The sequence below is a fragment of the Monodelphis domestica genome, chromosome 4 (assembly GCF_027887165.1).
Source record: "Monodelphis domestica isolate mMonDom1 chromosome 4, mMonDom1.pri, whole genome shotgun sequence".
Classification (NCBI taxonomy): Eukaryota; Metazoa; Chordata; class Mammalia; order Didelphimorphia; family Didelphidae; genus Monodelphis; species Monodelphis domestica.
Genome location: NC_077230.1, coordinates 93,811,303 through 93,823,014, shown reverse-complemented (window position 1 = coordinate 93,823,014; position 11,712 = coordinate 93,811,303). Strand labels below are relative to the sequence as shown.

At 35.9% G+C, this 11,712-nt stretch overlaps 1 protein-coding gene across 2 annotated transcripts in view; it reads right to left on the bottom strand.

Annotated features, from left to right (window-relative positions):
* The window catches only part of PAK2 (p21 (RAC1) activated kinase 2), a 147,515-nt gene that overhangs the window by 95,455 nt on the left and 40,348 nt on the right, over positions 1-11,712 (bottom strand). For both annotated transcript variants that reach the window (XM_001364316.4, XM_056793617.1), the window contains exon 2: positions 5-215. In XM_001364316.4, coding sequence (XP_001364353.1) covers positions 5-191 — 187 coding nt within the window. In that variant the 5' untranslated portion in view covers positions 192-215. The remainder of the gene's footprint in view (positions 1-4; positions 216-11,712) is intronic.

Here is an 11,712-nt window from a genome sequence, read left to right as displayed (position 1 = left end):
TTACCTTTCTCAGTGCCTGAAAATATGGAGATGATTTTATGCCTAGGCTTTCTTTCCTCTGGAACAGATGGCAAAGGTTTCAAACTATGGTTGGCAGACAAAGGGTCTTTGCCTCCAGTGCTAAAAATGGTACTGCTCATTCGAACAGGAGGCGCTGGTGGCTTGTCTTCCAGTTCTCCGTTATCAGACATGATTCAGAATGATTATACAAAAACCTGAAACAGAACAAAAATGCACAAATACTGTCAGGAAGAAAAACTTTGGGAAATAAACAGATTTCTTTCTAGTAAGAAATAGAATTTCTTATTAAGGAAAAGCTATCAATTTGTTAGAAATACATTTTCCACAGAAAATCTCAAGAGCTTGAAAGAGTATTAGAAAGCATCCAGTCTAACCCATATCTGGAGGGAAAAATCCATTTGTCAAATCACTAGACACATCACCAACCTATGTCTGAAGATCTCTACTGAGGAGGAACTCAAGCCATTGTGCTTTTAGATAGCTCAAATTATTGGGGGAAAAGTTGTTGTTGTTTTTTACATTAGGCTTAACTATGTAATTCCAAACCATTGCTTACAATTCTGCCTTCTAGGAGGTCAAGCAGGATAAGAAGGACAAGTCTAATACTTCTAAGTAATATCCGTTAAAGACAATTATTTTGTTCCTCACTCTCCGCTCTCTGTCCCACTTCCCCAATTTTTTTCTTTTTTTGTCTCAGTTTTCTCATCTATAAAATGAGCTGAAGAAGAAATTGGAAAAACACTACAGTTACTTTGCTGAGAAAACCACAAATAGGGTCAGAAAGAGTCAGACATAACTGAAACAACTGAATTACAGAAGGCACAGTAGATAAGAGTGCAAAATATGAGTAGGGAAGACCTAAGTTCAAATCCTACATCAGATACTACTCAGACACCTCAGACACTTGTCACTGTGAATCCCAGGACCAGTCACTTAACCTCAATTAAGCCTCAGATCCCTAATCTATAAAATAGAGACAAATAATAGCACTTATGTTAAAGGTTTACTATAAGGATCAGATGAAATAATATTTGTAAAGCACTTTGCAAAGCTTAAAACACTATGTAGGATAAACTAGAAGCCTTGCCAATAAGATCAGGAGTGAAATAAGGATGCCCATTATCACCTCTATTATTTAACATTGTACTAGAAACACTAGCAGTAGCAATTAGAGAAGAAAAAGAAATTGAAGGTATTAAAATTGGCAATGAGGAGACCAAGCTATCACTCTTTGCGGATGATATGATGGTCTACTTAAAGAATTCTAGAGAATCGACCAAAAAAGCTAGTCGAAATAATCAACAACTCTAGCAAAGTGGCAGGATACAAAATAAATCCACATAAGTCATCAGCATTTCTATATATCTCTAATACATCTCAGCAGCAAGAATTAGAAAGAGAAAACCCATTTAAAATCACCCTAGACAATATAAAATACTTAGGAATCTATCTGCTGAGACAAACACAGGAACTATATGAACACAACTACAAAACACTCTCCACACAATTAAAACTAGATCTAAACAATTGGAAAAACATTAACTGCTCATGGGTGGGATGAGCTAACATAATAAAAATGACCATCTTACCCAAATTAATTTATTTAGTGCCTACCCATTGAACTACCAAAAAAATTTTTACTGAATTAGAAAAAACCATAACAAAGTTCATTTGGAAGAACAAAAGATCAAGGCTATCCAGGGAAATCATGAAAAAAAAAATGCGAAGGAAGGTGGCCTTGCAGTCCCAGATCTCAAACCATACTATAAAGCAATAGTCATCAAAACAATTTGGTACTGGCTAAGAGAGGATGATAAGAAAGGAGGATAAGTCGAATAGACTCGGGGTAAATGACCTCAGCAACACAGTGTATGATAAACCCAAAGATTCCAGCTTTTGGGACCAAAACCCACTATTTGATAAAAGCTGATGAGAAAATTGGAAAGCAGCATGGGAGAGATTAGGTTTGGATCAACATCTCACACCCTACAGTAAGATAAACTCAGAATGGATGAATGACCTGAATATAAAGAAAGAAACTATAAGCAAATTAGGTGAACACAGAATAGTATATGTCAGATCTTTGGGAAAGGAAAGACTTCAAAACTAATGCATCCAAAATTAGAAGGGAAGCAACAAATTGGGAAACAATCTTCATAACAAAAACCTCTGACAAAGGTCTAATTACTCAAATTGATAAAGAACTAAACCAATTGTACAAAAAAAAAATCAAGCCATTCTCCAATTGAAAAATGGGCAAAGGACATAATAGGCAATTTTCAGTTAAGGAAATCAAAACGATTAATAAGCACATGAAAAAGTGTTCTAAATCTCTTATAATCAGAGAAATGCAAATCAAAACAAGTCTGAGGTATCACCTCACACCTAGCAGATTGGCTAACATGACAGCAAAGAAAAGTAATGAATGTTGGAGAGGATGTGGCAAAGTTGGGACATTAATGCATTGCTGATGGAGTTGTGAATTGATCCAACCATTCTGGAGGGCCATTTGGAACTATGCCCAAAGGGAGCTAAAAAACTGTATGCCCTTTGATCTAGCCGTAGCACTGCTGGGTGTGTACCCCAAAGAGATCATAAGGAAAAAGACCTGTACAAAAATATTTATAGCCCCGCTCTTTGGGGTGGCCAAAAATTGGAAAATGAGGGGATGCCCTTCAATTGGAGAATGGCTGAACAAATTGTGGCATCTGTTGGTGATGGAATACTATTGTGCTCAAAGGAATAATAAAGTGGAGGAATTACATGGGAACTGGAACAACCTCCAGGAAGTGATGCAGAGTGAGAAGAGCAGAACCAAGAGGACACTGTACACAGAGACTGATACACTGTGGTACAATTGAATGTAATGGACTTCTCCATTAGTGGCAATGCAGTGATCCTGAACAACTTGGAGGAATCTATGAGAAAAACCACTATCCACATTCAGAGGAAAAACTGTGGGAGTAGAAACACAGAAGAAAAACAACTGCTTGAATACATGGGTCGAGGGGATATGGCTGGGGAGGTAGACTGAACATCCTAATGCAAACACCAACAATATGGAAATAGGTTCTGATCAAAGACACAAGTAATAGTGGTGGAGGGGAGGGAGGGAAATAATGTGATTATTGTAAACAAGGCATAATGTTCTAAATTGACTAAATAAATTAATTTAAAAAAAAAAACACTATGTAGGGGGCAGCTGGGTAGCTCAGTGTATTGAGAGCGAGGCCTAGAGACAGGCAGTCCTAGGTTCAAATCTGGCCTCAGACACTTCCCAGCTGTGTGACCCTGGGCAAGTCACTAAACCCCTATTGCCTAGCCCTTACCCTCTTCTGACTTGGAACCAATACACAGTATTGATTCCAAGATGGAAGGTATGGGTTTTTAAAAAAAACAAACCACTATGTAAATGTTAGATATTATTAAAAATTAAATAATCTTTATACAGCAAAAGCTCAAGACCCTTCAGCAAACTTATTGCCCATCTCAGGAAATACTTTTCTTAAAATAAGCATCAGCATTAAAAAAAAAAACAACTTTCAAGGTCTTAAGAGATTAATGTTAATGGAAACTGGTTCTGTAGCATTCCTTTTCTTTGACACATGAAAACATCAAAAATCAAAAGACAGTCACAAACTTAGCAATGAGTTTTTCTCAAAGCTCAGTCATAAATCAACTATTTGGAATTCTTATGGCACTTTCCCAGACACACTCAACTAACCAATAAACATTTAGCATTTAGATGCCAACTATATGCCAGGCACTGTGTTAGGTGTTAGAAGACTAAAACAAACAAACAAACAAAAAAACCAGAAGGTCCTGGGTTCCAATCTAAATTCAGATAGTTCCTAGCTGTGTGACCCTGGGCAAGTCACTTAACCTCCACTGCCTAGCCTTTTCTGCTTTTCTAAGACAGAAGGTAAGAGTTTAAAAAGAAGAAAGTAAAAATATTCTATTCAAGAAGACATGCACATATAAGCATATAACAATATAAACAAAACAAACACAAGATGATTAGCGTACAGGGAAGCACTAGAAATTGGAGGGTACTGGGAAAGGTCTCATAAAGGTTGAAGTGAGCTTTGAAGGTAGAGGCATAGAAAGAATACACTCCAGACATAGTGATCATAGCAAGTTTACAAAATTCTATCATGTCTATGTGTGTTTGTGGTGTGTATTTATGTGTGTGTTTGTAAGAAGGAGGATAGGAATATTAGAAAACAAAAATAACAATTAGAAAACTGGGAAACAGACTGGTATTTAAGGAAATATAAGGTCAAAGGGGAAGGAAGAACTGAATGGAACTTCTAAACAAATTTTTTAAAGGATTTCTAAGAATGTTTAGGTGTTTTAGAGACAGGTGATAAAATGTTGAAACTATAATCTAGAACACTTGAGTATGAGTCCTCCATCAAGACACTTATTAGCTGTGTAACCGAGGACATCACTTAACCTTTAATCTTAGTTTCATTTGTAAAATTAGGTTAATAATAATGTCTACCTCCCAGGGTTGCTGTGAGGATAAAAAGAGCTAATATTTGTAAATTACTTTGCAAATATTAAAGTACTATATAAGTGCTATCTATCATAATTTTATTTGATGACACTAGCTCATTCTGAGCCTGTCCTTATAAACATCTTGTACCAATGCAACCATTTTACAATTTAAGTCTTAAAGAGTTGCTTTGGGCACTCTGAAGTTAAATGCTTTGCTCAGGGTCACATAAGCAACAAAGTAACAAAAATGAATGCTACCCAACTCTTCCAGACTCTTGGACTGGTTCCTCTATACCACATTACCTTTTCTACAATCTTATAACATGTCCAATTTCATTCTAAAATTTGTAACAATTATTTTTTTCTTTTTCCCAATTTTTCTTTAAATTTTCATTATAAACTTAATAAATATGACTTTTCTTTTACTTGATACTCTAGTTCTCCAGTAAAATTTATAAAGCACCTACTATGTACATTCAAGGCTGAAACAAAGACAAAAAAAATCACATATGCCCTACCCCTTTGAGTTTAAATGCTATCAGGCAAATCATGTGTCCATAGCTATATAATAATATATAAAATACTAATAAGTTTGTAGGGTTAGTAAAACAGAAGGAAATGAAGGAGATGGAGGAGAGAGCAAAAGGAAATGGGGAAGAGAATCAACCTTGAACTGGATGATACATCAGCAAGGGAGACAGAAGCAGTTGAGCTAATGAATTAAAAGATAAGTGTTTAAAAAAAAAAAGAGCAACTGGATGGCTCACTGGATTGATAATCTGGCTTAGAGATGGGAAGTCTGGGTTCAAATCTGGCCTCAGACACATTTCCTGCTTAAGTCACTTAACTCCCATTGTCTAGCCCTTACTACTCTTCTGCTTTAGAACCACAAAGTTTTGATTCTAAGATGGGAAGTAAAGGTTAACAAATAAAAAGCAATATATGATACTGTACAAAGTATATCACATGTAAATAATTTTTTTTTAAGTTTTCAACCTTAAGATTGAAGAATCTTTCACATATTTTTTTCCTCTAGCACCTTAGATGACCTTAGTCTTCTGGTTTGTCACTCTATCAATGTAGTCTATAAACCTTTTATGTGACTTCTACTGACAGTCTCAAATGATATTATGGGGTTGATAAATATGCAAAATCTTTAGGATATCCCTTGTATAAATCTTGCATCTGAGATATATATATATATATATATATATATATATATATATATATATATATATATGCAACAAATAAACCATACAGCATGGAGCATGGCTCTTAAATTTCCCTTTACTTAATTGTCACAAGATCCTTTGAGTAAGTTTTTTAAAACTTAAAATGACAGCAAAGTATTGCCTCCATTTCAAATCCTTTCATTTTTAGCCATTTTCAGTGAAAAACAAGTGGGTGAAACAAAAAAGCCTGCCCAAAACACACTGTACTCTTCTAATAAGCTCATTGTTCAACAGTGACAAGACTCAAACACAAACAATTTCCTGATTGTTTAGTGGAGGAGGCTGGGGATAGTTAAATATACAATAGCAGTGAAAAAAAAATAGTGGTAACAAGAACCAGTCAGTTCAAACTAGTGGAAATTATACTGTTGTGTTGAATTTACAATAAATCACTAGTGTTAAATAAAGCTCTAGAAGTACAATTTGAATACTATGGATATACGCTAATTAAAAAATAATCACTTAATACAATCATAGTTAAATCCCTTTTTAACAATCTGTTTAAAATGGTATGATGAAAAAGAAAATTAGAATTAAAAGTCAAAGGCTCTTATCCTGGTTTGGACATTGATCAGTCAATCATGTGACCTTGGCCAGGTCATAGAACTTTTCTCTGGACCTCAGAGGCCTCATCTGTAAAATAAAAAGGTTGAGTCAGGAAAGACCAGGGTTCAAATGTGGACTCAGATACTGCCTGCCTTAACATCACTTGCCTGGCTCTTGCCCTTCTGTCTTAAAAAGTTGTTACTAACAGAAAGAAAGGGTTTTAGAAAAAGGTCAAATAAATGACCTTTAATGTCTCCTCCAGCACTAAATCTCTTAACAAAAATTAGCTGCTTTCTATAGAACCTTAATATTCAAGGTACTACATACATGAATACCTTATTTACAGAGTAACCAGACATCAAGTTCTAAGCCCAAAATTAAATGGGGAGGGGGAGATGTCTCAGGAGAGATAAAAATAGCAAAGAAAAAACCTTAAAATGGTACTTTAAAAAGCAAATGATCAAACTGAAGGAAAGACTAATCACATTGAAAATCTCTCCCTTCAGAGTAGAACTTAAGTGTTACTTCCTCCACAATGGATCCTCTCCTCTCTCTCCACCTCCCTCTTTTCAACTCTCGGCATTACGTGATCTTTCTCCCTCTTCAAATTTTTCATAGCGCATTACCTTTTTGCAAATATCACTCTCATTTCTTTTGAATTTCAATTATTTGTATACATATAATTTCACTATGGTATATCCATAAAACAGTCTACGAGCACTATGCCAGAAAACTGAACTTGCTTCAATTTGAATTGTCTTAGAAAAATTCTGAAGATCATCTGGCAAGATAAAGTATCCAGACACTGAGATCCTCTCTCTAGCTGAATTTCCAAGCATTCAAATTCTACTTGCAGGGAGTGCAACTTCAATGGACTGATCACATAACCCAAATGTCAAATGTCTGCTTACCTTAAAAACTATTTAACAGAGAACTTGAACAAGGAAAGCACTCACATGGTGATCAGAAGAAATGGTACAAGGATACTCTCACGGTCTTTATTAGGAATTTTAGTATCAACTGTGAGACAGGAAGACACCAGCACAAGATGTCTGGCAAGGCATGCCAGGTGCTCTATGAGCAGTATTGCAGTAGCTCAAACGAAATGGGTACAAATCCAGGGACATCTCCGTCACACATATTCTCACAGATTACTTGTGTCTGACCCCTGTGAGAGAACTTTCCAAACTTGTACTAGACAGCCACAGTTGAACACACTGTGTGCCCTGACCCCAACATCATGATGCCATTGGTCCTCTTTCAAACAAAGATAAATGAGTTGTGTACATGTTCTTGTTTCCTTTTCTGATTAAAATTTTCTAAATCTCAATTCAACAAATAGGTTAAATGCCACAGAAGATGAGAGGAATACAAAAAAATAAAATAAATAAACAAAATAGCATCTTCCCAAAAAGAGCTTGGGGGGGGGGTCATTTAGACTATATACAAATAAACAAATACAAACTATATAGTACAGTCTAGACAAATTATTTCCAAAAGAGTTAGAAAGTGCTAACAACCAAAGACTCAAAAAAGTCTTCCTGTGGGAGATGGTACCTAAGCAAGATGCTAAAAATTATTATAAAAGATGGGGGGGGGGGGCAGCTGGGTAGCTCAGTGGATTGAGAACCAGACCTAGAGACGGGAGGTCCTAGGTTCAAATCTGGTCTCAGACAGTTCCCAGCTGTGTGACCCTGGGCAAGTCACTTGACCCCCATTGCCTAGCCCTTACCACTCTTCTGCCTTGGAGCCAATACACAGTATTGACTCCAAGACGGAAGATAAGGGTTTATAAAATAAAATAAAATAAAATAAAATAAAATAAAATAAAATAAAATAAAATAAAAGATGGAGGGGCAGGGAATGTGAAGGTGTACTCCAAAGCTGAAAGATTTCCTATCACCTATGCAAACACAAGGAAGAGAGAGATGGAATGTCATATAAGGAGTTCCAGCTCTAAATCTATGAGTTTAAGTGCTTTTAAGGAAAAAATGCCTTCAAAGAAATCTAGATGGTCCAGAAATTCAATTTAATGAACTTTTATACAATTGTACACACATAACATAGTTTATAAAAGAACTGTGATAAATCATTAAATGTCAAAGATAGAAATGACCTGGCCTACTAAGGTGAATGCAGATTAAAGTAATAACAAGCTTGGCTCCTTCCTTCATAGTCCAGATTTTTCCTAAAGATTTTAGGATTGCCTAATAATATATCTGGACAGCTAGGTGGTCCAATGGATAGAACGCCAGGCCTACAAGTCAGGAGGACCTGAGCACAAATCTGGCTTCAGACACTTAATAGCTGTGTGACCCTGGGCAAATCACTTAACTGTTTGCTCCACTATCCACATCTATAAAATGTGCTGGAGAAGGAAATGGCAAGCCAGCCCAATATTAGCCAAGAAAAATCTAAAAAGAGGCAGGAACAGTTGGACATGACTGAAACAACTGAACAGCAACAATAATTACAACTTACACATCTGTTGTCCTAGAGCCCAATGATTCCTCCTCCAAGGTAGAGTAAATCAGGCTCTGGCCTGAATAAGGGTCAGGGAAGACCTACCAGCCTCATCCTATTCTAGTCTTAGAAGTTGTCCTCTCCCCACTACACTCTGCTCCTCACGTTCAACCTAAAGGCAACATATCCTTCCCCTGCCAGAGATGTTTCTGATCATGAGTATGTGTTGAATAATCCTGTTTGCTTGACCTGCTTCCTGCCTCTGCAGTTCTGGCTGCTTCCTAAGTGCTTCAGGGAATTCCCTCTAACATACTGACTGGCCCCCTAGCAGTGTCACATAGTTCCCCCTCCTCACAAAAGCAGAGCCAGTAGGATGTGGGACAGAGAGAATATTATAAACACCATATTATAATGTATATGTATAAATGAGGTATATGTATATAATGAGGCCTACTGAAGGGAAGAACATTGTCCAAAATTAAACACTAAGTAGTAGAGCCAGAACCAAAATCCCAAATTCATAAAATCAAAAAAATTATAGGACCTCAGAGTCCTCCTAAAAAGTTTTACAAACACCATGCTGAAACTATGTTCTAAGTACTACCAAGTAGATTAAAATTTAAAGGCTTTGTCTTCAAAGAAAATAAAATTTGAGTTAATAATGTAGTTACATATGTTCAAAATACTCAATATTTGTTAAGTCCTTCTAGTCTACAAATTCCCTTCTATTCTGCATTTAGGACTGCACTTGACTTGTATTTTGACTGTACTATTTTTATAGTTTTTGCACTCTTAAAGGTGTAAATTCCTTGAGAACAAAGGACTTACTACTTTGTGTTTCTTTTATGTTCTCAGATTATATACTCTAGAAGCTTCTGCTTTCTTATTTGGATTTGGAAGAGATCATCAATGCCTTATTGGTTCTGGGTACTTAATGTTTGTTAAATTAAATTGAATCAAGTTCTCGAGATCAGCAGTGGCTTTAATGAGGTGAACCCATTTTTTTTTCTTTTTACTAGTAGACAAACCAAAATAGCTGTGAAAACTCTTTTCAAAGTTAAAAACCATGACACAGAACATTTCTTTTAGAATTAAAGTAAATTTCAAAATACTGATAGATGGATTACTCCATACTGATTTATAACCTATCAAAAATAAAAAAAAAACAAACATTAGCATTGTGCAAAATGCTAATAAAAGTAAAGTTCTACATTAGGTTTCTTATTTCAATTAGTACAATAAAACAAAAAGAAGGTGCAAGGAGATGTTACAAGTGAAATTCTATTGGAAAGACATAAAAATTGCCTGTTTTAAAATTTGGTTACTATAGAATACAGGAGAGAAGTTCAAGTTAGCAAGTTCAATTTCTAATATGATAGGACAAACAAGAAAAACAATTATCAAATTCTAATCACTGGCAAGATCAATCATTCAATAAGCAAATATTAAAAGTTTCTGTATTAAATGATAGTCATCCAAAGACAAAGTGAAATAGTTTTTGCTCTCGAGAAGCTTACATTCTAATTAGGAGGTGAACAACATGAACATATATAAAATGAATACAAGGTGGTTTAAGGAATGTTATTAGCAACTATGGGAGAGAAGCGGCAGAATCAGGATTTGAATCCATCTGACTTCAAAGCCAGTGCACTTTCCCCATTACCTTACACCCCACACACAAACAACTCTGCAATCTGGAAAATCTGCATAAAATTTTTTGTCCCTTCCTTCATGACCAAATGGGGTTATGGAGAATCAGAAACAACTGAACAACAACAATAAGGGTGGCAGATTTTGATTCGAGCAAGAATCAGTCAATGAAGTCTAGGGGCAAGACAACAGTCAAGATGATTGATGATGGCTAGGGATGCAGTAGATGACCCTTGTCATCCTCAATATCTAACCAAGCTCTAAGCACTCCACAAACACCTGCATGGCCCACTGGAACAAACTTCATATCTGTCTATTCTGCCAGGGGAAGTCTTCAAATGTTTGGGGTAGACACATCCAACTCATCAATGGGTTTGTGGCCTATTGGTTACCCTCAACCTGGTTTAGCATAGCTGCCAAGATGGTTTTATTGGATGTGGCCACTGAGCATGGTACAGGTTCTGGGAGAAGTGTTGAAGGGCATGAGGCAGCCCTGAGAAAAGAGCTCAGTGGCCCTCTTACCAAAGGTCTTCCCTGAACAACCCATATACTCCTATGTATACATATCACTGATTTGTTTGACAGCTAAAATCAGAATCAAATTAGAAGAATAAAGACAAGAGGGAGAGAAATGTTATTAATTCAACCTGGCCTATTTTTTAAATTTACTGATAGAAAAAAAAAGCCACAATGGATTGTCACTGTTGTGTAAACTCTTTTGTAAAATACTTTGGAAGGGGACAGAAGCGGGGAAAGTAGGGTTTGGCACAATATTACTTCAAAGGAACAGAGGAAGGAAAAATGAATCTGCAGAAAGCTTGAAATGGCACAAGTAGACCAGAAAGGTGACCCGCCCCCAAGAATATTTAAAGGTGAAACTAGAAGACAATAAATGTGCCTCAAATGAAACATATGCCAGCATTTCTAAAAGCAAATTAATTTAGTCATCAATGAATGTGCAATCTCCATATTTGGATTCCAAAGCTATACAGGGAAATGGAAATAGCACAAAAGGAAATAAAGAAAGGAAAAGCAGTTTAAACAGGCCAAATATATATAAAAGCAATCCATGTTGGGGATGAATATCTTAAAAGCACTGAGGAACTTGATTCTCAAAAAAACAAAAGGAGATTAAAAAAAAACAATGATTAGGTCATCCAAAAAAATTACTACAGGAAAAAAGCCAACTTATAAGAACATACTGACCCACAAGCCTGTGTTTCCATCTCTACAGAATATTTTAAAGACTGATCCATACATTCATCAAGTGAGTTCCTAATGAAAATACTAACAGGAAACA